This window comes from Prionailurus bengalensis, chromosome D4, assembly GCF_016509475.1.
Source record: "Prionailurus bengalensis isolate Pbe53 chromosome D4, Fcat_Pben_1.1_paternal_pri, whole genome shotgun sequence".
NCBI lineage: Eukaryota > Metazoa > Chordata > Mammalia > Carnivora > Felidae > Prionailurus > Prionailurus bengalensis.
Genome location: NC_057359.1, coordinates 72629721 through 72657456, shown reverse-complemented (window position 1 = coordinate 72657456; position 27736 = coordinate 72629721). Strand labels below are relative to the sequence as shown.

Below are 27736 nucleotides of genomic sequence, written 5' to 3'. Positions count from 1 at the left end.
ACACAGAATCTGAAGCAGGCTCTAGGCTCTGAATGGTCAGCACAGAGCCTGATGTGGGGTTTGAACCCACAAACTGTGAGATCATGACCTGAGCCAAAGTTGGATTTTTAACCAACTGAGCCACTCAGGTGCCCCTTAAAATTTTTTTAATCAGGCAACTTGTTAGTATTGTTTTATATAATAAATATTCGTTTAGATCAAACCATATGTAACTGTAGACTTTTTATTCCTTCTTTATTTTTTTTAATGTTCATTTATTTAGTTTCAGAGAGAGAGAGAAAGGGAGCGCAAGTGGAGGAAAGGCAGAGATGGAGAGAGAATTCTGCACTGGCAGCGTAGAACCCGATGTGGGACTTGATCTCATAAACCATGAGATCATGACCTGAGGTGAAATCAAGAATCAGATACTCAACTGACTTAGCTGCTCAGGCGCCCCAACTTTTTATTCTTTCTTACAACTCAGATATGCCATCTGGATTCACTTACCTGAACGGTATCCTCCAGTATTCACTTAGGAAAGTCCATGATAACATATTTGAAGTTTTCAAATTTTTGTTCAAAAATGTCTTTATTTTGTTTTCAGTTTTAAAAGATGCTTTTGCTTACTATGGAGTTTTAGATCAACAGATGTATTTCTTTTTCTTTTCATTCAGTATATTAAATCATTTGATGATGTTCTGGTTTTCATTGTTGCTCTTAGAAAGTCAGCTGCATCAGTTTAACTACTGCTTGTTTCTCTCTGGCTATTCTTCAGACCTTTTCTTCATCTTTGATGCCCTGTGGTTTCAGTGTGATGTGTCTGTGATGTGTTTATTCTAATTGGAGCTTCCTTGAGCTTCTTGATTTGATGGGTCATTGCCTTTTGTTGGTTATAGAAATTATCTTTTCATATATTTTCCCTTCTCACAATTTCTTTTCTTACTCTCTGAAACTTTGATTTGACCTGTTATACCCTCTTACTCTATTCTGAGGGTCTCAGACTTTCATATTTTCTATTTTATCTCTCTAAAATGCATTCTGAATAATTCCTTAGGACTTTTGATTTCACAAATCAAAGTTTTTGAAACTTTGTCTAATCTGTTGTTAAGCTCATCCAGTAATTTAGATTTCATTAATTGTGTTTTTCATTTCTAGAAATTTTATTTTGCTCTTTTTAAGTGTCTTCTGACCTACAGTATTTTTTGGCATATCTTTTATTTCTTCAAGTGTACTATCTAAAATCTTGATCTGATAATTCCTGTGTCTGTCTCTGTTAGGTTTTTCTTTCTTTCTTTTAAATGAGCTATTCATTTTACTTAGAGAATTAATTGTATGAGTTATTTGGGATCGTGGTATGCTCCTCCAGAGAGAATTTGTTTGTCTGCAAAATTAAAGGCTCTGTGTTTGGGACCATTTCAGTCTAAATCCATAACTTCATTAGTTTTATTTTGGACTCCTAAGAAATGTGAATTTGAGCTGCTGCAAATTGTCAGAGCTTGCTTTTGGTTAGGCCTTTTCAGCAACTTTTTTCTCCCTTTTCTACTAGACATGAAGGCACTTTTTCTTACAGTCTTGTCTGAGGGTGAGAAGGGTAGGTTATTAAGGTGTACACTTCCAGATTAATGCCATAAAGGTCATCTATTGACTTCCTTCCTGGGGCCAATCCTGGAATTTTCATCTTGTCTACTACCCCATGAGGCTGATAAAACCAAAGCTCAGTTTCTTGGGGCTTGACTTTTGACCTCGTTATTCTTTATCATCTTGTTGGCTGTTAGATTTTTTTAAAAATCTTTACACTCTTCGGGCATTTTCTGCATGAAGGTTGGTCTGTTTATTTAATCTGCTACTGGGTCCACATTTTTAAAAAATAATTACGGAGCATTATTTTTTTTGTAGTACACACTCTCTGTAGTATTTTAAATGGCTCTGTATTTTGTCTAGCAACTCATAATTTAAACATTCTCCAATTTGGACATTAAATGTGTTTCTTTAGAGTTTTATTATTATAAATATTATTGATAAACTGATTTCACAGGTAAAAATGTTAACAATTTTTATTGCCTTAATTGCTGTTGTAGGGGTACATTTTCCAGATGTAAACAATTGTTAGTCACTCAACTCTTAAGCCTTTTTCATAAAAGTTTGTGTAATCTTTTCATAAAGATACTAACCCATTGTCTAAAGGTTACTTTGCTAAAATGTTTCTGTTTCTGCTTATTTGGGGGAATGTTTATTTATAGAAACTATCAATGATTCTTCTGTCAAATTTTAACAAACGTTCTTATTAATCATATTTTACTTGGGAGCAATTACTTAAAATTTATCCCTGTTAATTGTTTGCCAATTCTTTTATTTGTCACTATTTAGCATTCTGGGATACTTACCTCAAAATTTTTCCTCATTTCTCTAAAACCTACTAGTCTCGCAACCTCATAGCCCCCTACCATAGCCATCTGTATTAGTCCTTTTGTGTGTTTTTTTAAATGTTTGTTTATTTTTGAGAGAGAGAGGGAGAGAGTGTGAACAGGGGTGGGGTAGAGAGAGGAGACAGAGGATCTGAAGCAGGCTCTGAATGCCAGCAGAGAGCCTGATGCCGGGCTCGAACCCACGAACTGCGAGATCATGACCTGAGCTGAAGACGGACACTTAACTCACTGAGCCATCCAGGCGCTCCAGTCTTCTTGTGTTTTAAAAATACCTCATTTGCCCTCCCCCCAATTTCAGTAGCTTACAGCAATTAACATTTATTTCTTTCACACCCCTGACATTTATGCAGCTGTGAACCCATTCTTGCAGCACTCCTTCACATGTATTTGTGATCTAGTGCCCAGTTTAAAAGTGTCATTACATTTGAGACATGGCATTCTGGTGCCAGAGAGTAAAAAATAGGAGAGCTGATGTAAACCCGTAATGCCTCTTGAAGGTTCTTTATAGAGAGGTGGTGTATGTCATATTGCTGTGTACTCCTAATTAAGTGCAGTGGGAATTGCATAAAGATGTGTGCAAGTCACAGTACTAGCCAGAGTTATACGGAAGGGGCAGGTAAATACTTGGCAACAATAATGCAGTCTACTATATATCTCTTCATATGTTTAACTTTCTAGCACAGATTTTCATAAATGCTCATATCCATGTTGAAGCCTCTTTGTTAAGTCTTTATGCCTTAAATATAGTTATTTCTGTTGTAAAAATGAGTCATTTTAGGAGCGCCTGGGTGGCTCAGTTGGTGTCCGACTCTTGATTTTGGCTCAGGTCATGATCTCACAGTTCTTCGATTGAGCCCCACATCAGTCTTTGCTCTGGCAGTGTGGAGCCTCCTTGGGATTCTCTCTCCCTCTCTCTGTGTCCCTCCCTTTCCCTCAGAATAAATAAATAAACTTAAAAAATCTTTTTAAATCATTTTTCTGTATGGTCTTGAACCTACTTGAATATAAGTTTAACAAGGACAGTTCTTGAATATAAGTTTAACAAGGACAGTTCTTCCTTAGCACTAGAAAAATGCTTGACTCTCAGTGTGCTCTCAATAAATGTTACGTTCCTCTTACTTCATCACTTAATTCTGTCAGTTATCTCATTTTTTGTTATCTTCACTTAACTGTCAGTTCTCCCTGCCAGCTCTATCCCTGAAGTCTCTTAATGACTATATATTTTCTTGAGTTATTTTAATAAATCACAACTACATATTTAACAGATTCTGTTAACTATTTTTAATGAAGAGAATAAACTTTTTGAGTTTTTAATTCCTCTGGAAAATACAGCCTACATATTTCTTCCCGTAAATATGCTCATCAACCTATCATTAAAACGAAAAAAACCTCTCCCTTTGACTCTTAAAGTCTAACTTCTCGATATTGCTCTAAAACTTCTTTACTTTTTATATTTCTTACTCTCTTTGACTTCTCCTGAGCCCCCACCCACTTAAACACTGTTCCTCTAGATCCTGAGGGGTTATAATTCTCTGTTTTGTTTTTTTTCTATTTCTAAGGCTGTTCTCTTTTTCTTAGAATGTTCATCTTCTTCCTCCGTCACTTAAATGTACTAATACTCCATTCCATTTTTGGAATCCATTAAAGTATCCATTAATACTCTCTTCCATTTTTTGTCTTCTGTCTTTTTAAAAAAGTGTAACTTTTTTTCATATGGCTTTCACGTTTATTTCTACATAGATGATTTACAGATCTGTGTCTTACTTTTTCTAAGTATGCCTTCTCATTTCCACTTGTGTCTTACCATTACCTCAACCTTGACATGTCCGAAATCACATTGTCTTGTGACTAGTATTGACTTCTCCATTGGAACTAACTCCTGTTTTTCTTGATGGTCACAGTCCCCAGGCTTCTGGAAAGAAAGGAAATAATACCAGCATTTGTTTAGCATCTGGTATGCAGTAGGCACTGTGCTTTTCAATTACATAATGTCTAGCTCAAGTTTTACTTCCTGAGACACCTCCAAACAATCACAGTGAATCCTCTGCATTTCCTTCTTAGACCACTTGCAGTACATTTGTGTTTAAACCATTAGCTCTTCAGTATAATTCATACAATTGTAGTTTGTAAGCCTTTCAAAAGTAAGGATTTTTATTTCATATTTTCATCACCACCGCACCGTCTAGGTATAGTACATTTTAGTAAGTATTTGACATAGAAATTTTCACATAGAAATAGGGCTCTAAATAAGGGCATGAATCTCAGCCTAAGTAACAAAACAAAATAAATGAAAATGAAGTAACTAGTAACTCAAAACTAAATAACAGCTAAGCTGTACTCTTGAACCTTGAGCCCAGGTGAAAGAGGTTAGGCTCTGGAAGGGGCAGAGGCTCTTACACATTAGGTATCACCTTTTGAACAAATCTTTATTCCATAACAGTATCTCTTTATCAATAGTATACCATCATAAAACTTTTTTTTATTGCTTTGATAACCATATCTATAGAAGGTAGAATATTTACTTTAGCTTTTCTTCCCCATTAGGTGCACCAGGTATAATTTCTTCACCATATGCAGGGGCTGCTGGATTTGCCCCAGCCATTGGATTTCATCAAGCTACAGGTGACTCTTTAAAGTTGAATTTGAAACAGTTTTTTTAGTGATCTGTATGTTCTAAGAGCTTATCAAGATGAAAAACATCACTATATTTGAAGGATTTACAATAAAAGCATTATGTATATCAACCATAGGAATGGCTCATTGTATGATGCACAGCTTCCTTGTCTTTACAGCTCATTCCCTGTGGTTCCATTCTCAGTTCCCAAATTCCATTATATGTCCTGCATCATTTATACTTGTTATTGACACAGATATACTATAGGTTGACTATATTAAGTAGCCTGACATTTGCCTTTTAGATTACTCTATGAAATGTATGAACTGCTTCTGTCTTTGCTAATAAGCTTATCAATTACATGTTGAATGGACCTGTGTCTTATTTACATTTAGGTTCTTAATGCCTTTGATGGCCTTCAACACAAACTATGCAGTCAGTAAATACCTGAATTAATAAATATTAAATATTAAATCCTTTCTTATATCATTAATGGTTTCAGAGGATTACCATAGAGAGTATGCATGCTGTTTATTTTAGGAGATATATATATTTTCTTAGCTAATAGAGATAATTAAGAGATAGCAATTGGTTAATACTTTGATGATGACTCTCTCACTCTTTTCCAAATAGTAAACAAAATAAATTTGATCATAAGTTCAGGAAAAGAAAAAATTTACTTTTTGATTTTCTCTTTAATGCCTAAAGAAAACACTATGGTTGGTGATTAGAAGAGTGGCATAATGTTAAGCCTAGTGTACATATGACATTTCCAGTTTCCCGCTGATTTATGAGTATAACTGTATTTTAAATTGCAACATAAATCCTTTCTGTCAGTAATCTTCATATTCTGCCCCTCTAATCTTGGGAATTTTAACTACTATCTTTGATAGAGAGGATGAAGTTGACTAAAAGAGAAAACATAATAAGGTTGACATTTAAGTTTTATATTTTTGGTGGTTTTAAGAAATCTTAATACATGTTTAATTAAATGAATATTCTACCTATTCCATTAAAATGAAGGCATTATACATTATTTTTATTTATTTGAAGCTCCCCAAAGTTTAATTGATAAACATTTGGGAGTAGTGATATATGGTTTCCTTCATCTTAGATATATTTTTTAAATTTTTTAATGTTTATTTATTATTGAGAGACAGAGACAGAGCATGAGCATGGGAGGGGGAAGAAAGAGGGGGAGACACAGAATCTGAAGCAGGCTCCAGGCTCTGAGCTGTCAGCACAGAGCCTGACACGGTGCTCCAAAACACGAATCGTGATATCATGGCCTGAGCCGAAGTATGCTTAACCGACTGAGCTACCCAGGGGCCCCTTGATATTTCTTTTTGACACACACCATGTGTAAATCACCACAGATATTAAGGAAGAGGGGAAAAAATGCATTTAGGAGACTCCTGAGTTGATAAGACTTAAGCTTCAGTAGAGGGTAGATACGTACACACACACATACACACACACCGCATACGTACATAACATACTACACACCGTACCATATAGCTACATTGTACGACTGGTGATATGTAATAAACCTACACAGGTTATTCAGAAGTTGCAGTGTTGGATTGGAGGGGCATGGGAAGAGGCCATGTAAAGGACCCATTGAATATCGATTTCATGGGAAAAATATCCAGCCTGAGAAAGTGGTCTGCAGAGTTTTAAAACTCAGGAGGAAGATGGTCATAATGACCTCATTGGATAGTCAAGCAGAATAGTCTGAATGTAAACTATATTGTTTAATTATGTGATTTGTGGGAAAGTGACCAGACTGTATTATAAGGAACTTTGAGCTTAAAGAATCAAGAAATACCATTAAGGAACTGGTTTATTTTACATAAACTAGAGATTTTGCCTTAGATAATTTTTAAGCTGAGAACACAAATAGTAGGACCTTCTGAAAAGTAAAGTGCTATTTTAGGCATAGTATATAGTGTCAATATTCCAGTATTACCAAACTTGAAATAGTTCTGGACTATCTAGGGGAATAGAGAGCTCTGAAAATTCTCACTACAGAAGAATACTGAACTCTATAAATCAATTATTGATGGTTATAATATTTATATAGCACTTTACAAGGTTACAGGTTTTTTTCCCACAAAATACTTCTCTTATACAGAATGTTATGTATTCTGAATGCCTGGTATACAGTCCAGTGATTTTTAGTGAATTTACAGAGTTGAACAGCCATTGCCACAGTCCACTTTTAGGACATGTAATACTTCCTAGTCACAAAGATGACTTTTGCTGAAGGGCTTTTTTTTTTTTATATATATATAATTTTGTGGTAAAAGCCAAATGAAAAAATACATCTACCTTATAGGGATGTGCTAAAATATCTTTGAAGAAATGGAGCACTTAACAGTTGATAGATCCTCTAACGACTTTTAAGACCAGTGAATTCAGTTGGCTCTGCAAAATTCTGTATTATAAATAACAGAGTACTGACTGTGATGATGTCAAAGAATAAGGATCTTGACTTCTAGGCTAACTGGCCTTTGATATTTTTATGGTAGCTTTGACTTATTTTCTTCTATATTTTTGCTTTCATCTTCATTTATTTACTTAAGTTATATCCAGTGTTGTAATTCCCCAGATAACCAGTATATGAAATGCTTTTGATGTTTTAAAAAGGTATATCAGTCCCAGCTGTTCCTGGAGCTCTGGGCCCTCTCACAATCACCTCCTCTGCTGTCACTGGAAGGATGGCCATTCCTGGGACTAGTGGTGTACCAGGAAATTCTGTTCTGCTTGTCACCAATCTCAATCCGGATGTGAGTTGAAAATTATTTTATAATTTTACTCTTTTCAGGAGGAGGTATCATAGCTTCTGGTCTAGGGTTATTATATTCAAATTAAAATGTTTAAGTTTGTTTCAAGGATTTTTATTAAAATTCATCGCTAGTATATATAGAAGAAGCATATAAAATCAGTGCTTTAAACAAAGTCAGCTGCTGTTTTTATAAGTAAACTTACTTTAATTGTTTTACTTAGACACTTATATTTTGCGTTATCCTTTTCAAACAGCTTATCACACCACATGGGCTTTTTATCCTATTTGGTAAGTTCTTTTTTGCTGTTTTTAATGTCTGTAATGTGGATTAAACATGTTTCGTCATTCAGTAATATTTATCGATTGTCTCTATGTGCTAATAAATAGTGTGTTTGACACTGAAGATAGAGAAGGAAGTAAGTAAGACTTAGTAATTACAATAAAGTTTTATGAAACGGGAAATAGAGATTGTAATAGGAACGTGTACTTAGGAGACCTAACCTAGCTGAGAGAATCAAAGGTGGTGTACCAATAGAAATGATAGTTAAGCTGACTTGTGAAAAATGAGTAAGCATTAGCCAGGCAGAAAGGAAGGGCAGATGTGCTTTCCCAGATGCTAGCAATGCGTGAGAGAGCTCCTGGAACATGGAAGTGAAGGAAGCCACTTCCCACTGGAAAGTGTTGAAGCTGAACAGATGAATACGGACATGGTCAGGAAGAGCTTTGTAACTAAATTAAGGAGCTGGATTTTTAACCTAAGAACAGTGGGAAACCGTTGAATAGTTTTAAGCAGAAAAGAGGCATAATGAGATTCAGGTTTTAAAAATAGTCTCCAGGGGCGCCTGGGTGACTCAGTCAGCTGAGCGTCCAACTTTAGCTCAGGTCATGGTCTCACAGCTTGTGAGTTCGAGCCCCACATAGGGCTCTGTGCTGACAGCTCGGAGCCTGGAGCCTGCTTCGGATTCTGTGTCTCCCTCTCTTTCTCTGCCCCTAACCCCCTCACATTCTGTCTCTGTCTCTCTCAAAAATAAATAAACATTAAAAAATAAAATGAAAATAGTCTCCAGACCTTCTAATAGTGTTCCTCTCTTAGTTCAAAAAAAAAAAATGTTAGCATGTACTCCTAATTTATGTATGATTATTTATAAACTTTATCTACCTTTTACTGTACTCATTATGTATAGTATAATATGCACAAATAGAAATACAAGAACAACGAAATAAGTAGTCAGTATTTTACAGATTTTTATTAACGGTGAAACTTAGTAAAAAACTTCCTAACATTTAGTGAGAAATATTATTTAATATGTTTCATTATTTAAAATCTTTTCCATTTTGAATCTGTATTCTCAGCTTTGATTCCAAGTTCACTTTATTTTAGTGCTTGATCTTAAAGGTTGTCATAACTGGAAATGATAGCTCATAAAGATAAGCAATTTAAGTGGAAATGTTTCATTGTCACTGTACCTCATGATTTAGTAATTTTTCAGTCTAATCCACTCGTTTTCATTGTACTTTACCTAGAAAAGTTCCATTTTTTCCTCTTGTTAAATAAATCAGCTGATGTTGACAACTGCTGCATTAGAATATTTTTTTAACAAATGGGGTTAACAAATGGTACTCTTTATTTGGAAGTTTTAATAGGCTAGAAAAGTGTTTCAAATTTTTGAGTGGATAATAGGTTTTTAGACGATCTTTTTGAGGTATAATTTATAACCATATAGTTCACCTGCTTTAGGTACATAAATCATTGATTTTTAGTAAATTTACATCATTGTGCAGCCATTACTACATCCAGTTTTGAACATTTCTATCATCCCACAGAGATTCTTCATACTCATTTGTAGTTCATAAAAAAGTAAAGTTTTTATTCATGACACATTCATGTAATTTTCACTAACAAAATTATGTATTAATGATAAATTTTCACATGTCTCTTTAATAACTAATGTACATTTCTTTATAAAAGTAGTTAATTTCTTACTCGTTTAAAAAAATATCACCCTCAACTTGAAGAACAAATTGTATGTATTATTTTTTTAATGTCTATTTCAGCCACTTGTCACTTCTGAGAAGGACAGCTAATTTGGAATTCAGAATACTTGTCTTTTTTAAAAGTACCATTCATCTCTGACTTTAGTTGCTGTTAGGTGCTTGCCCACTGGATAACCAGCACTCCTTTTGTGTCCCTTGAAGATACTCATAGTCATTCTTTTTGTCACATAACAAAGTGTGGTTATAGTGCTACTGATATTTAAGGGTCTTATTTTTATTATATTGGTGATACCCTCTAGCATGTAAACTGCAATCTATTTTGATATATTGAATTTTAAAAAAACAATATTTTTCCTATTGTAGAAATTTCTGCCTATAATTTCATGCATATATTAAAAAATTAGTAAAATATAGTTTTTCATATTAGCTTATATAATCAACTCAGTATAAATAGGAGTTTGACTATTTTCCCCCTATACCCCAATCATTTTACCAGTCCTTTGGAATATTAGATCCACTTTGGGGAAGACTAATACAGAAAAATTGGTTGTATTGAGGTCAGTTGGGAGGCTGTTACGGTAGTTTAGATGTGAAACGATAATGGTAGCTTTGATGGTGGTGAGGATGGGGAGAAGTGGACAAATATAAGAGATATTTAGGCCATAAAATCAATGGATGCTGGTGATTGGGTGATTGACTAAATGGAAAGGAAAGGGAGCAGTTTAAAGATGAGTCCCAGGTGTCTGGAGCAAATACATGAATGATGATAATATATATCGGTAGAGTTGGTGAACACTGGAAGCGGGGAGAGAAAAGGGGAAATGAATCCTTTTGGGACATACTAAATTTGAAGTGTTTATGGGACATCCAAGTGAAAAGGGTTGAGTACACTAATAGATCTAGAACATAGAAGGCAAATTTGTTAATTTGGGAGCACATGTGTGGAATTGCCCAGGGAATGTGTATATGAGAAAAGAAGCCTTCTTTAAATGTATGAGTAAAATTGAACATTAAGCAGGCATTTTTTTTGTTTAATTAAGGTTTTGTTTTGTCTTTTCCATTAGGAGTATATGGTGATGTACATCGAGTGAAGATTATGTTTAATAAGAAAGAAAATGCCTTGGTTCAGATGGCAGATGCAAGTCAAGCTCAGCTAGGTACTATGGTTAATAGTAGTAATGAAAGCCTCCTCCTTTTGTATGTGAATTTGCCTATAAAATAAATTTCTAGGTGGTAGGACTATCATTTTACTGAAGGGTACTTTCTTATGCAGATGTCTTCATTATTATTTGAGCCTACTTCTGGTTTAAGATTAAAAAAAGAGGGGCACCTGGGTGGCTCAGTGGGTTAGGCGTCTGACTCTTGATTTCGGCTGAGGTCATGATCTCACAGTTGTGAGATCGAGCCCCACATCGGGCTCTGTGCTGGCCATACAGCCTGCTTGGGACTCTCTCTGCCTCTCTCTGCCCTTCTCCCTTTCAGGCTTGAACTCTCTTTCAGGGGGGAAAAAAAAGGTTAAAAAGTAATTATTGCTCTTTGAAGTCTGAAGTTTGTTTATCTACTTTAACATATTGTTGACGTTTGGACCTTTATAAACTCTAGGTTTTTTCCATTAAGTATAAACTAATAAATGTGACTTTTTTTTGTTTCATTTAATTTTGTTTATTTATTTGTTTTTCTTCCAAATTAAGTTTTCTGTAACTGTTTCATGGCTTAAAAGTTTGAGCAAACTTCATAATAATGGTGTAAGAAAGTTGCATTCCATGGCCTTATAGTTCATAGTTACAGTGGCTCTTAAAACATTACTACTCAGATTTTTTTATTAAAAGAATGTGTTGCCAGGGGTGCTGGCTGGCTTAGTCGGTAGAGCATGCAACTCTTGATCTCAGGGTGATGAGTTCAAGTCACTTTGGGCATGGAGTCTGCTTTTAAAAACAAAAAACAATGTGTTGCTTGAGATTAAAATACTTTATTCAATAACCATTTCCTGAGCACTTGTTCTGTGCACTATGGAACTTTCTAGCACTCTGCTAGAAAGATAGTTATTTTTTGTTTAATTGCTTCTCTTTCATCATAGTAAAGTCATTTAATACATTTCTATATGTAAGAGTTTTTGAATTTAAAACTATTATAACACCCAGAACTGGCAATATAATTTTAAGTGATTAAATAAAAGAATTTAATGATAATTTAGACAAATTTTACAAGAACTTTATCTTAATACCCAAACTTTTCTTAATTTTCTTCTATGCACTAGCCATGAACCACCTGAGTGGGCAGAGACTTTACGGAAAAGTGCTTCGTGCTACACTGTCCAAACATCAGGCAGTTCAGCTTCCCCGAGAGGGACAAGAAGACCAAGGTCTGACTAAGGATTTTAGCAATAGTCCTTTGCATCGCTTTAAAAAACCTGGCTCTAAAAACTTCCAGAATATTTTTCCACCATCAGCCACTCTGCATCTTTCCAACATCCCGTATGTACCTAATTAATTATTATTCATTTAGATGATTAATAGTCTACAGTATATGGTTTGGGAGAGGTAGAAACTCTGAAATTATTGTAACGTAGCAGTTGTCCTAGTCACCAATTTCTTATAAGATTACTTATTTACCATCATGTCTTAAAGTCATATCTCTAGTCATACACCAAAAGTGAAAGATAAGTTTCTTTCCAAATGGAGAATTAGCAACTAGTTACCTTTCAGTTATAAAAGGGCATAAAAATAAGTTTATGCAGAAATATTCCAATGGTACATACTTGTTCATCCCTTTGTATAGAAGTAAAGAATTAACATAACAAACTCAAATAATTTTTGTGTCTAAGAATATGGTAAAAATGAATTTTCTATTCTTTATCTACAAGTACAAAACCATGTATATGTTAATTACTCTGGGGCACATGGGTGGCTCAGTCAGTTAAGCATTTGGACTCTTACTTTTGACTCACATCGTGGAAGTCAGGGTTTGTGAATTTGAGCCCCGCACCAGGCTCCACAATGACAGCACAGAGCCTGCTTGGGATTCTCTCTCCCTCTCTCTGCCCACCCCACCCCCGCACCTCGTGCATGTGCGCATTTCCTTTCTCTCTCTCTCTCTCTCTCTCTCTCTCTCTCTTTCTCAAAATAAAAAATAAGCTTTTAAAAAAATAGGGGTGCCTGCGTGGCTCAGTCAGTTGAGTGTCCAACTTTGGCTCAGGTCGCGATCTCACAGTTTGTGAGTTCAAGCCCTGCATCAGGTTCGTTGCTATCAGCATAGAGCCCGCTTCAGCTCCTTGGATCCTCTGTGTCCCTCTCTCCATCCCTTCTCCATTCCTGTGGTCTTTCTCTCAAAAATAAAATAAATAATTTTTTAAATGTTTACAAAAGCTAAAAATTACTTTATTGTGACTACTGCATTTTAACCAGTGTTGTAGGAGACTTGTTCTTTAGTCATCATCTTTTTTTTTTTTTTTTAAGTTTATTTATTTATTTTTGAGACAGAGACAGCTGAGTGGGGAAGGAGCAGAGAGCAAGGGAGAGAGAGAATCCCAAGCAGGCTCTGCACTCTAAGCACATATGAAGATGGCAGTTGTATGTAACTTAATCTAATACATGAAAAGAGAATAAACTTTGGAAAGAGTGGCGTTGTGTATGGCCATGTGTATAGAAATTTAAAGACTTGAGGGAATGGAGAAGGGTAAAAAAGTTCTAGAACATTATTGAGAATGAGAATGGGGATGAATAGGAATAGAAAGTAATCACCCAAAATAATGTTGAGTGCTCAGGCTGCCAGCTAGTCTCTGGGTAGGCTACCTGAAGGAACCTTGAATCTGAATTGGACAATGGCTCAAATCGCATGCCAGCTAAGAAACTGGACGAGTCCCTTAAAAAATCTCTAGGTTATGTGGATCTAGAAATGTAGCAGCTCATCATTATGGAGACAGAGCGACAACATATTTGGATACCAGGGCAGGCTCTTGTCATTATTACCTTCTTAAATACATTATCTAGGGGCTGGTCTCAGGTTGCAGCCTACATAGGATGTGTAGGCAGAAGAGGGAGAGGACATTAATATTTACTGAACCATCTACCAAGTTCTGGGCACCATGCTGGCAATTTACATTTGTTACCTCATTTAATCTCCATATAATAACCTTTTTAAAAAATGTTTATTCATTTTTGAGAGATAGTGTGCACGAGAGCAGGGGAGGGACAGAGAGAGGGGGAGAGAGAATCCAAAGCAGGCTCTGCACTGACACCAGAGAGCCTGATGCAGGGTTTGAACTCACAGACCAGGAGATCATGACTTGAGCCAGTCAGATGCTTAATTGACTGAGCCACTAAGGTGCCCCCATTTTAACCATTTTTGAATGTGCAGTTTGGTGTGCATTCACATTAAGTACATTCAGATTGTACAACCATCACCTCTGTCCATCTCCAGATTCTTGTCATTATCCCAAATTGAGACTCTGTACCCATTAAGAGTAATTCCCCATTTCCCTCTACTTTCCAGTCCTTGCTAACCACTATTCTTTCTTTCTTTCTCTGTTAATTCATACCTAAAAACCTTTGAAATAAAGTCATTTGTTTCATTTTATCAGTGAAACTCAGGTTTAGTACCTTACTCAAGGTCATACACCAAATGAATGAGAAATAGAATGTGAACTCAGATCTGTCTCCATGCAGAACCAATCATTGTCCTCCTGCACCATCCTTACTGGCAGTTATGAGATGAGATACAGTGTTCTTAAGACAGTATGGCAGTTAAATCATCTCATAAGAAATTAGTGAATAGGACAACTGCTATGTTGGAATAATTTAGTCAGTTGACTCTCATGTGATAGGCCACTATATTAGTTATCTAAAATGTTTATTAGCTGATACTGTTACTGTGATTCAGGAATACAGAGTGGCTTAGCTGGTTAGTTTTAACTTAGAGTGTCTCAAAAATTTGAAGTTTTAACTGGGGCTACAGGATCCACTTCCAAGGTGGCTCACTTACTTATGAATCTAGTTGTTGACAGGCAGCCTCAGTTCCTTGCCACAAAGGACTTCTCCATATGGGTGTTTGAACATCCCTCTGAAAGAGTAGCTGGTTTCTTCCAGAGCTGATGATTCAAGGGAGGGCAGGGTGGGAATTGCAATGTCTCTTAGCCTTAGAAGTCTAACACGTCAGGACCTCTGGGTGGCTCTGTTGGTTAAATGTCATGATCTCTCAGTCTGTGAGTTCGAGTCCAGCGTCAGGCTCTGTGCTGACAGCTCAGAGCCTGGAGCCTGCTTTGGATACTGTGTCTCCCTCTCTGTCTGGCCCTCCTCCACTCATGCTCTGTCTCTGCCTCTCAAAAATGAGGGGCGCCTGGGTGGCTCAGTCGGTTGAGCGTCCGACTTCAGCTCAGGTCACGATCTTGCGGTCCGTGAGTTCGAGCCCCGTGTCGGGCTCTGGGCTGATGGCTCAGAGCCTGGAGCCTGCTTCTGATTCTGTGTCTCCCTCTCTCTCTGCCCCTCCCCCGTTCATGCTTTGTCTCTCTCTGTCTCAAAAATAAATAAACGTTAAAAAAAATTTTTTTTTAAAAATGAATAAACGTTAAAAAAAAGAAGTCGTCAAACATATTGTTTCTATGGTACCCTAAAGGTTACAGAGGACATCTCTTCCTTATGGAAGAGGAGTATCTAAAGGCCTTGAATACTAGGAGGCAATAGTAGTGAGGGGAGGGGGAAGCATCTTAGAGCCTGACTCCCACATACATGTATTCAGAATTACCCTAAAAGCCATTAAAAATGTAGACATCTGGTCAAGAGCCAACAAGTCAGAACTGGGAAGTAATTTTGGAAACACTAGAAGTAGTTTTGGAAATACCATTAACATTAATTACTGAAGCCAGTGGTATGGGTAATTATCGCTTTAAAAGAAATACAGATAGATTTTCTTGTTCTTTAAATACCTGCCCGTGTTTTTAAAAATTTTTTTAACGTTTATTTATTTTTGAGAGAGCTCAAGCAGGGGAGAGGCCGAGAGAGAGGGAGACAGAGTCTGAAGCAGGCTTCAGGCTCTGAGCTGTCAGCACAGAGTCTGATGCAGGGCTTGAGCCCATGAACCATGATATCATGACCTGAGCTGAAGTCAGATGCTTAACTGACTGAGCCACCCAGGTGCCCCAATACCTGCCCGTATTTTATGCAAAAGATTTTAGACCAAAGTACATTGTTTTAGAACATGTATGTGTCAACTTTGAACATCTTTCAGGGCAGTTCCAAAAGCCCTTTCAGGGCTTTATTGTCTTAGAAATGTGAGATACTCTCAAGATTTGACAGTTGAAAATTAATCTTTGGTTCATTTGAGAACTGGGGCTAAGATAGTTGACACTCTCTGTGATGTTTTCACAGCCCTTCTGTTACAGTGGATGATCTGAAGAACCTTTTCACAGAAGCTGGATGTTCAGTGAAGGCTTTTAAATTCTTTCAGTAAGTCCATGCTTTCAAGAAATACATTATTTTAAGTGGTGTGCAAATTTTAAAGGTAGTTCAATGAAGTCTTCTAGGGTTGGGGAGATTTGTGGGTAAAATTAATTCTACATACTTTTTATATTTCTTCCATTATTTTCAGGAAAGATCGCAAAATGGCACTCATTCAGTTGGGATCTGTGGAAGAAGCAATCCAGGCCCTCATTGAACTTCATAACCATGACCTTGGAGAAAATCATCACCTCAGAGTTTCCTTCTCAAAATCTACAATCTGATTTTTCTGTGAATTTTTCTCCTAAGACTGGACCATAATTTCAGTAAAACCTTCAGACATAGACTGAAGCAACTCAAGACCAATTCTGCCTCTTTCACAAAAATAACTCTGAGTTTGATATCCAAGTATATTCAGAAAATTAAGGGACGTTCTTTTTTTCCATTTTTCCCCCTTGCCAGTATGTGATCAAAGGTTCGTTTTTTCCTTTGTACCTTAGTGTCTATGAAAATAACCTTCAGGAAAAAAAAATCAGGAAAAGAATTTTTTTAATAATTTAATTCCCTGTATTAAATTGGATTTCAAGAGGACAGTCTTTCTTTTAGTTTGGGTCCAGATCAGCCTTATACAACATTTCTAAACTCCTTTGTACTTTGGAAAAATTTAAACATACAGGCTTTTAAAATTAACTTACAACAAAGTTTTTAACTTTATGATTCAGAAGTTCGACCCCTATAGGAAATTATGTTCACTTCTAAATTATATCGGTTGTTAGGCATATATTGATAGGTATTATACATAAACAAATTGGGTTGTATTGGAAGAAAATTTATAAACTTGCACATTTTCTTTCAATTGTTTCTTTTTTTTTCACTGTAAGACACTCCTTTGAAGAATACATATCTTTAATTTTTTAAGACTATTTGGAGAAATGAAGTGTCTCAGTTGTCCCCAAAGGAAATTAAGTGGAATCCAAGATCTGTTAAGGTGTCAAAAGAAATAGTAATTTTATGAGGAAAAATCATGGTTTAATTTTCAAAATGATACTATTTGCCGAGTAATATGATCTTCGAAAATTTAAAAAGAAAAATAATCCTACTTATAAACTACTTTTTTATAATTGTTTTCAGAAAAAAAAGTTTACAAGGAAAATATTCAGGTCTATCATATGGTTTGACAGATTTTTTAAAAGTTATTTTTGGTAAGGTCTTCTTTTAGAAAAAAATTAATCTCAAGGGTTTTTTGTACCACTATAATCTCTAATACTTATTCAGAATTACTGTGTATTTACTTAATTTCTTATTATGTGCCTTATTATGTGCTTATGATACAATAGGTTAGAATTTTATCTAAGTATCTTGAAAGCTATATTGTGGGCTTGGTGAGCATTTCGTTTTTTCTTTCCCTGTTTTGGTAAGGATTTTAAAGTTTTTTCATTGCAATTTTAAGTGGTTTTCAATAAGTAATAGTTTTTATTCAAATTTTTGGTGCTTTGGTGCAGAGATGGGGTGGGGAAGGGTGAATGGTTTGGGGAATAACTCAGTTGCACACCTGTAGGCCTCTTCACTTTGTGACCAATAGCGGTCATTGCCAGTTATAGCATACCAGTTTGGGACTATAAAATACAATTTCAGTTTCTGAATCTTGTCTAACCTTTATCATCCATTAGAATTTGTCTCAGGATTACTTGGTTTTTCTCAGTACAGTGCGATGCTTTTCTTTGTTAATGTAACTTTATTACTAAGTGTCCACATTATATGGGGTATGAGAAGGTGGGTCCTTTCTCATACTCTGTCCCTTTCTCTTTTTGGTTGAGTGTAAGAATGCATTTTAATGTTACTTCAGTGATTCTATAATGTAAAATTATTTCTTTTTAATAAGAAACTTTGCATTTGTTCATTATTTTTTCAGTGCTTGATTAGATTTTTTAAAGCAGAATTTGTCATAGGGGTCATTTTTGTCCATCCCTTTTACACTTTTCAGATTCTCAGAGTAGCTCATCTCACCTTTAAAAAGAATATCTCAACTTCTTTACTGTATTGCAGCCATTAATTCGAATGTTGGAAGATTTTACAGAAAATTGGAGACTACAAAAGATACTATAGGTTATAAAAAACAGAATTCACTTCACACTGAGGAGCAGGTATCTGATAGACTAGGAAGGAGGCCACTAAATTGAGATTCATTTCAAATGAATCCATTTTAGCATTGGCTGAATAGATAGTAATAATTAGCGATATAGTTTTTATTTTTTTCACTTTACAAAATGTGTGTTTACACATTTTTACCCCTCTGGTAAGAGGGGAGAGGAAAAAAAACAACTTCTTTTTTTTTTTTTTTTGAGAAATCTCCCCAAATTTGCTTCTTTTTTCCTTCCATACAGGCACTATTATAATTTTCAGTGTCACATTTATTGGATTATTTTGTTTGCTTTGAGTTAGGAATTACTGTGTAATTTTAATTCATGATTCTCATAACATTTAGTGTCAGTGTAGCAGAAAGGAGATAGTAATAGTGTTGAATGTTAATTTTGAAGTAGGGAATGGCCTTTAAATCTGAGAGAGAACATTTGAATCTTTTTCAGGGATATGTGTGTGTGTGTGTGTGTGTGTGTGTGTGTGTGTGTGTAGGTAGGTAAGTATGTATACATATACATGCACTCTTCTAATGTACATACATATACACATTACATACATTTTAATTTATTGACAAAATCAAATTAAGATTTGGAAAAGTGAGATATTCTTGTCTAAAACAGTATGTTTGAAATCTTCAATTTGTGTCTGAAATTAGCTGTAGTGCATGGATATTGCCCATATTGAGTTATTTACTATTTGAATTATAGAGGTCTACAGTATTTGTTGGCATAGTTTCTGTAGAGAGATTTAAAGATATCAGGGTAGTGGAAAAACTAGATCTTCATACTTTTGTTTTGGCATACATTTATTCAGTATCTTCTAAGCAATGTTTATTTTCACTGTTGAGCTGTCATAGCATCCTATTTTTAAGTTTATTTACTTTATTTTAAGGACTATTGTCTTAATCACTTTTGGAGGTGTCTTGACTTGTACACAAAGTATATATATTCAGGTCTTCAAAAAATAGCAGTACACGTTCAGCAATAGCAATGTATGCCAAAAAGTTTGAGATTTAAATAACTTGCATAGCAGTAAAATGTGTTTTGTGTGAGATGCAAATAGAAAAATGACCCAGTATCTTAATATCTTAATAACTTACTGAAGAATATCAGAATTCCCCAGTAGCTCCAATAGAATGCCATATAGTCTTTAAAAGTAAATATTATGATGTTATTTTTAGTAATGTTTCTTATTCTGTAGTTAAAAGTTGCAGATCTCACAATTTTTAAAGACTTAATTTCTGCCTGCCTAATTCCTTAAGGGAGCAATGTCTTATTTGGCTCCACCTAGGATGGTGATCATTGGTTCTGCTTCAGATGATAAAGAGATAACTCTCATAAATGTCATTAGGCAGTGGAATTTATATAATGAATATATTATCATGTAATTTCTGGTCCCACTAAATATTTTTGGGCAGAAGGTGACAAGCTCAAAAGTATGTGTTTTTCCCCCCCTTGAGTCACTTAAAAACCCTAAGTTTGCCAAACTATCAATCTATCTCTTAGAAAACCTAATGTGTACTGCTATTTTTAAACCAAAAAGACAGCATGACTATGCGTAAAAGCATTTTTCTTAGCCTTTCGTCTTGATCAGTCGTTAACAAGAATAAAACTGCCAGACTTAAAATATTCTATTATTGTGCTAAAAAAATACAATTTAGATTGCACAGAAGTTTTCCTTTAAAGAAAACAGAACTCAGCTGTCCTTCAAAAGAGCTGTGTTGTTATCTACAAGACTATTTGCAGTCTTTTTTCACAGCAAATTCTAACAGTTATGAATGGTTTAAAGAGTAGAAAATTACTAAAATATTAGTGGGGGGTTTTATAGAGGGAAGAAAACAAAACAGGACCAAAGTTTATGTGCCTTCTTCAGTAGTCTTAATTGACCTTTTCTTCCTATTTGAGACTAAGGTAGTTATCAGTATTCTGGTTTTCAGGAAATATGTACTATAAAGTTTTAAAAGAATGTTATCTCACAGACTATTCATACGAGCAAAGAATTGTAACTGTAGAAATGAGGTTTCAGTTACACTTCTGCCTTTATCACATGATATTCATTATATAGCATTGTGCAGGTCCAAGAATGAGCCGCTCTAAATCTCTGTGGTCGTCATTTTTGTTTTTGTAACCTGAGGCATATGTTCCAGAAAACAGGGATATTTGTCTGGTCCAGTGACCTTGGTGATAATAGTCATGATCGAAAGCTGCTTATAGCAAGCTTAAGTCAGCACTGTAAACAGATTTTGTTTTTGTTGTTGTTATTTTCAGTTTTTGAATCTATGTAGTAGTTGTATTAACAAATATTTAAATAGATATTTTTGATGTCATTTAAAAAACAAAACATGCTCTGGCCTTTTCCCCCCTTACCATTGTTACCCAGATCTTTTAAAAATTCATCCCATATCCAGAAAGTACTAATTATAGATTGCTGACCAAGCAAAGTTTTGCATCAAAATGTCACCTCATTGCTCTGACCAAAGACTTAACTGTTCTGGTTTTAACTCCTCTCATTAAGCATTTTTTCCCAAGCTCCTTTCTGCAAGAAGACCCAGCGCAAAGCGGCCTTTACTTTCTACTTCCTATTGGTGAATAGACTACTTAGAGAAAATGGGAGTATAAATGTGAACAGAATGGATTAGGATGACAAGGGTTTGATGGGCATTTTCAGTACTGTATTTAAGAAAAAAAAAAATAGCACAGCTAGGAGCCTCTGACATTGTCTTGTGTTTTATGTGGTCTGTTCATAAAATTCCCTTTTTCAGTTTATAAGAATGTTCATCTAACAGAATAAGATGCTGTAAATATTTGTAACAACATTTTTTTTAACCAGGCCAAAAAAGAAAAAAAAAAAAAAGGTTTTTGGGAACAAGTTAACATATAAAGTGGTTTTATATAAAACATCAATTGTCTTGTATATTTTGATAAGCAGCAGTACCAGCTTTCATTTGTAACACAGTTTGTGGTGTTGGAAGAAGAGGATTCTGTGATTAAGTGAATTATGTTATAAATGCAAAGAGAAGATAAAATATTAAAAAACATATTTTCTAAATGCGTAGTGCATGGTTAATTCAAGCTTCTGTACACTACAGTATATTCCATTTTCGTTCAGTTTGTATATTTGCTGACAATTACTTGGTATCTCTAATCTCTTTTCCTAACAAGTATAGCATTGTAGCATGCCTTTTAATAAATGTCATGACATCTGTACTCTCTTAAAATTTTTCTGTGTTCTTGTGTCTGTACTTTGGGTTTCTTCTTGTCTTACTTGTAATTCTAATGATGTCATATTTCTTTTCTTTTTCATAGCCATCCATCTAAACTTGTCATAGTTAGGGATCATAGCAAGCACATATTCATACAACTTTAAAAACTGATGAAACCCTAAGTCTGCTAACCACCTCTCTTTTAATTAATTAAGGAATGATTTTTAATAATGAGGGGCATAGTGCTTTTCTAATAGTCCTACAATGCAACAACTTCTATGGCCCTCTCCCTGTAGCACAAGCATATTGGCACACTTGCATGAGTTCTCTTTCTCTCTCCTCTCTCCCTTTCTCCACCTTTCTGTGTAAGTGTCTAACACGCACAACTCTTCATATAAATGCGATTGCCAAACAAGAGTTGGAACACTTTTTCCAGTTCGGTTTTTGGCTTCCTGTGGGATTAGTATACATACTTGAAACGTGAGGTGTCATTCCAAACCAAATTTTGTTGCTTTTAGTTAAAAGGTAACACAGCTACAGCTGCCTATATATTGCTTTTACTTAGACAAAAGTGTTATTTCTGTGTTCTTTAAAGACCTATTGGATTGTAGGAGTTTTCTTTAATCTTTTACTAAGGATCTTTTGGAAGTGGGAATTTATTTTTAATGGAATAGGAAATTAGGTAACCACTATTGATCTTTGCTGGATAGCCTGTAAAATCTCTTGTATCCGTAAATGTAATTACTTTTTTTTTTCCAGCATTACAGACATTTTTATCAACAAAAGATAAAATAACACTATGGCCAAATGAGGTTTAAAACTTGCTTTTCTGTGAAATGCTCATTTACACAGTAGAGGGCTTACAACCATCCCTGAGTCATGTAGTTTGGAAATAAATGGATCTAAGAGACCACCTAGTTCAGTTTACACTTTTTAAAGATCAGCAGTGCAGAGAAGGAAGTGACCGGCCCAAGACCACATGACAGTTAATTGCAGAATCTGGACTAGAACCCAGGACTCTTTGGCATTACTCAGTACTCAGTGTTGCCCCTAGGGGTTCTGTCCTGCCAACTGTTAGGATTGAGATCTTGAATGTCTGTACACAGGATTGAGGTACTTCTATGCTGTTCTGAAAGCTACTAAGACCAATTTGAAAGCATTGCATAGTGGTGGGGGTGTTTCTGCTGAAGAGTAAAAACGCTTACCTCCTTTTGAAAAGTTTAAGCTGAAAATGTAATTACAAGTTGCAAGTTTGAGAACTCTTAAAAACAGTTGCTGTTTGTATTACTTTGCTAGGGCTGACATGACAAAGTACCACAGACTAGGTGACTTAAACAAAAATTAATTTTCTTAATTCTGGAGACTGAAGTTTCAGATCAATGTGTCAGCAGGGTTGATTTCTCCTGAGACCTCTTTCCTTGGCTTATAGATGGCCATCCTCTCCCCATGCCTTGACATGGTCTTTCCTCTCTTGTGTAACTGTGGAATGTCAGCCTAAATCCATAAACCAAATAGTCTTAAACTCTTGCCTTCAATAGCAAGCCCCCAGAATGGATCCTGAGGCCTCTCTAGGCAATTCTAGTCTGAATACATGTGGCTGAAACTATCCTATAGCTAATTATTAATATGTAGGAACACATACACTGCAATAATTATCTAGTCTTCATTTTTTAAAAGATTTTTTTAAGGTTTTTTTTTTTTTTTTTTTTTTTTTTTTACACTTATTTTAAAAGAGGGAGAAAGAGCATAAGCAGGGAAGGGACAGTGAGAGACAATCCCAAGCAGGCTCCACACTGTCAGCTCAGAGCCCAAGGCTAGGCTCAAACCTAGCTGTGAGATCATGACCTGAGTCGAAATCAAGAGTTGGACACTTAACCGACTGAGCCCCTCTTCACTTTCAGAAATGAGCCATTTCAGAGCAGTGGCCGTTTCTAAGATATACCAATACTAGAAGGACAGTTGGAGAAATCAGAGGACACCATCAAAGCTATGTCAGATTTTTAATGGCCAACATTTGTTGATTGAACTAGGACTGAAAATTGAACTTAGGAATAGTTCAAAGTGTTAAACTCCACTCTTTGCAATCTGAGTGATTATTCCTACATCATCAATTTTTTTTTTCTGTTCTCCTATTTCAGCTTTTAGTGGAAATTCATCACTGTGTGCTTCTAGCAAAATAACTGGTAAAATTCTAATAATTTTGTTGGAAATACTACACTTACAAGCCATCGGGTTTGAATGTAGAACTTTCAACTCTGCTGGTACAAAGAAAGTATAGTTCACCAGGAAAAATTAATAATTCTGATGTTCCACGCAGGGCCATTTAACCAAATGAAAACTGGTATTAGTTGTATTAATTAAAGTAAACTTTAAGGCATCAGGCATTATTAGAGATAAAGAGATTTCATAATGATCTATAAAATGGAATACTTTATAGGTACGCAAAATATATGATAAAACTGCATAAAAGCTACATGAAGAATCTCACAGATGTGGTGTTGAACAAATAAAGCCGTACACAAAAGAGTAGATAATGTATAATTCCATTTACATCAAAAACAAGATAGTGGTTACCTTTGGAAAGGTGATAATTGAGGGCATGAGAGGTTCTGGTGTGTGGTTAATGTTTGATTTCTTAACCTTTGCACCAGTCATCCAGGAGTGTTTACTTTCTGGTGATTCATTGAGCTTGGACACTTTAGATTTGTACATTTATCTGTGTGTTATACTTCAATTAAAAGGATTTTGAGAGGCGCCTGGGTGGCTCAGTCAGTTAAAAATCTGACTTCAACTCAGGTCATGATCTCACAGCTTGTGAGTTGGAGACTCGTGTCAGGCTCTGCTGACAGCTCAGAGCTTGGAGCCTGCTTCAGATTCTCTCTCTCTCTCTCTCTCTCTCTCTCTCTCTCTCTCTCTCTCTCCCTCTCAAAAATAAACATTAAAAAAATTTTTAAAGGATTTTGAAAAATGTAATTCAGCAAGGAGCTATAAACCATTCTTGGTGCTTAACCTAGCTGATTATTCGATCCTAGTAAGTAAGACCTGTTGTAAAGTACTCAAGATACCATGAACTGGATTTCACAGTGTAACCCTCCTGCACATGTACAGCATTTCTCTAACCATGCATACCTATAGGAAAAATAGTACCTTCAACAAAACAAAAAGCACAAACTGTTTTCAAGTAAATTTTACATTTTTGAACAATTTTACACCCAACTCATTCAGAAAAGTTTTCATTAATAAGTAGTTTTGTTTTTGCAACTATAAGCCTGATCATATGGGCTATTTGATGTCTAATCCCATATATCCACCAAGAAAAGCCAGAAAGACCCCTAGCTCACTAGCATCCTTAAAGGAAGAGACTTTATACAAAAGGCTTAGCAAAACTTCTTGTCGTTAAGATTCTCAAATATATACTAATCAGTGTGATGAACCCCCATGTACCCAATACCCACTGCAACCAGTACTGATTTCGTTTCATCTATTCATCTCATTCCTTGGATGATTTTGAAGCAAGTCCCAGTCATCATATGTCATCTGTAAACACTTAAGTATGTGTAAGTACGTATGTTGTAGTTGCTGATAAAGTCTTTCAATACAGTATATAGCTTTCCTTTCCATCATTTTGATGTTGTTCCCTTGCAACTTAATTGTTGAAGAAATTGAGCTATTTACTATGTAAAAATTCAGTCTGGATTTCACTGAGTATATATGTCCCATGATGTTACTTCTTTAATGTCTCCCCACTTCAGATTTTCTGTAAATTGGGAGCTACTGCTTTCCTCACCTTCCTCCTGACCTCCCTCCTTTTTTGGGGGTGGGGAGAGAGAAGAATACTTCATAGATAGCATTGGGCATTTGAGTGTGTCAAAATGGTACTAGCCATTGTTGACTATCCTATAAATTCATTAATTTGTAAGGATAACAAAATGGCAAAGTTCTGTCCTGCCTTTTGCATTTATTATTGTGATTACTTTTATATAATAAGAGAAACTTCCCATATCAACAGACAAGGTAAACACTTGATTCTTGGCCTTTACTTGCCTGTTTTCAAAATGATTCTTTTGTTTTCTGTCATCCTCCAAACTTTATTTGCCTTGGTGTTTTTTTAAGCCTGTGCTTTTGTGAAAAATTTCAAACATTTGTGAAAGTAGAAAGCTTAGTATAAGAAACTTCATGTTTCTGTCACCTAACTTGTACAATTCACATTCAGTGTTTTCTATACCCATGCACACTCTCTCCTTCCACTTGGAAGATTATTAATAATTTAAACCACTTTATATAATAGTTTTCAAACAGGTAAAAAAGTTTATAGTATTTTTTAATTGTTTATTGTGAGAGGGGGTGGGGGGAGGGGCAGAAAGAGAGGGAGAGAGAATCCCAAGCAGGCTCCACACTGTCCGCACAGAGCCCATTGTGGGGTTCAATCTCAGAAACCATGAGATCATGACCTGAGCTGAAATCAAGGGTCAGACCAACTGAGCCATTTAAGTGCCCTTGTTTATTTTATAGTATTTTTAAAAGTCTACCTAATTCGTAATTTTAGTCATTTTTTAATATCTTTTTTTTAGTTGTGTCTTTCTTTTTCTTCAGCCATCTTGCCAGAAGTATTTTTAAAGAACTTGCTCTTCAGTTGTTTTGATCTCCCAAATAAGTTTGTTTTTTAGTTTGTTAATGCTTTATTATTTTTATACTACCTTTGATTTTATTTTGTGTTTCTTTTGGAAAAGATTTTTGACATATTAATCATAGCTGTATACTCCAATTTCCTAATTTATCCTAAGGATTTCTACTGCATATCTATTCTTTGTGACAAAAGCAATAAATATGAGAAAATATGAGAGAGATAAAATGATTTGAGTAGGAATAAAAACTTACTTTTTGTAAGAAAAGGTGTGGGGGGTGCACCCGGGTGGTTCAGTCAGTTGAGTGTCCAACACTTGATTTCCTCTCAGGTCATGATCCCTGGGTCACAAGATCTAGCCCCACATGGGGCTCTGTTCTGAACATGGAGCTTAAGATTCTCTCTCCCTCTGCCCCTCTCCCCTGCTCATGCTTGCTCTCTAAAATTAAAAAAAAATAATAAAAAAGAAGGTTTAGGATGTCCCAATGATTCTCTCACCCCCCATACCTCTTACTGTTGTAGTTTTATGTAGACTAATTTCATAGACACATATATTTGCTGGGAAGCTTAAAGTTGAAAAGCTACTCTAGCCATGCCATCAAGGAATGTAATGGTGCAAAGGACTGGTGTGTCTTTTGTTGTAGCTTGATGCTGGCTTACAAACTAGTTCTAAAGAATTTACCTGATTTTTCTTCTCTCCCTCTTCCTCCTTTGGGTAACAGGAATTTTTTTCTTCAGATTTCAGTATCAGCTCAGCTATGTGCTTGGAACAGGTTGGTTGGTTCTCAGATACTGTGAAAAATGTGGCTTGTGTGACTTCCAAGGCAGTGTTCTCTGTGTTGACAGAAAGCTAGTTTACATCCACTTTGAGGTCACAGCAAGGCCCCTTTTTGGCAATAGAATATTAGGCTGATGTAACCTGACTTGGTTATCTGTAACAACTTCCAGGCAGCAGTAGGTGACTTCAGAGTGCATACTGTAGTTGGTTATTATTGTCTTTGCATGATCATTTGGTTAATAGCCGTTTTTTGCACTAGACCATAAACTCCATGAAGACAAAGTCATGGTGCTGTTTTATTTTTTTTTAATTTTTTTTTCAACGTTTATTTATTTTTTGGGGGGGACAGAGAGAGACAGAGCATGAACGGGGGAGGGGCAGAGAGAGAGGGAGACAGAATCGGAAACAGGCTCCAGGCTCTGAGCCATCAGCCCAGAGCCCCACGCGTGGCTCGAACTCCCGGACCGCGAGATCGTGACCTGGCTGAACCTGGCTTAACCGACTGCGCCACCCAGGCGCCCCATGGTGCTGTTTTAAAAGCCAGCATTGTATGTCCAGAACCAACTGCACTACCCTGTGTACTTAACAAATACTGGTTAAACAAGTAAAAAAAAAAAAAAAATATATATATATATATATATATATATATATATATATATATATATGAAGAATCTACCTGATTTATTGATATCTAGTGTTTTTAAACATCTCTCAATAGGGTCCAAGAACAGTGGCTATCAGTTTCAGATTTTCCAAAACA

The 27736-nt window shown here is 35.6% G+C and overlaps 1 protein-coding gene across 6 annotated transcripts in view; it reads left to right on the top strand.

The window, feature by feature from the left end:
- PTBP3 (polypyrimidine tract binding protein 3) overlaps positions 1-21420 on the top strand; it is a 121479-nt gene extending 100059 nt beyond the window's left edge. For all 6 annotated transcript variants that reach the window (XM_043566339.1, XM_043566338.1, XM_043566342.1 and 3 more), the window contains 7 exons: positions 4950-5027; positions 7669-7808; positions 8062-8095; positions 10867-10959; positions 12060-12276; positions 16165-16242; positions 16385-21420. In XM_043566339.1, coding sequence (XP_043422274.1) covers positions 4950-5027; positions 7669-7808; positions 8062-8095; positions 10867-10959; positions 12060-12276; positions 16165-16242; positions 16385-16517 — 773 coding nt within the window. In that variant the 3' untranslated portion in view covers positions 16518-21420. The remainder of the gene's footprint in view (positions 1-4949; positions 5028-7668; positions 7809-8061; positions 8096-10866; positions 10960-12059; positions 12277-16164; positions 16243-16384) is intronic.
- The last annotated feature ends 6316 nt before the right edge of the window (positions 21421-27736 follow it).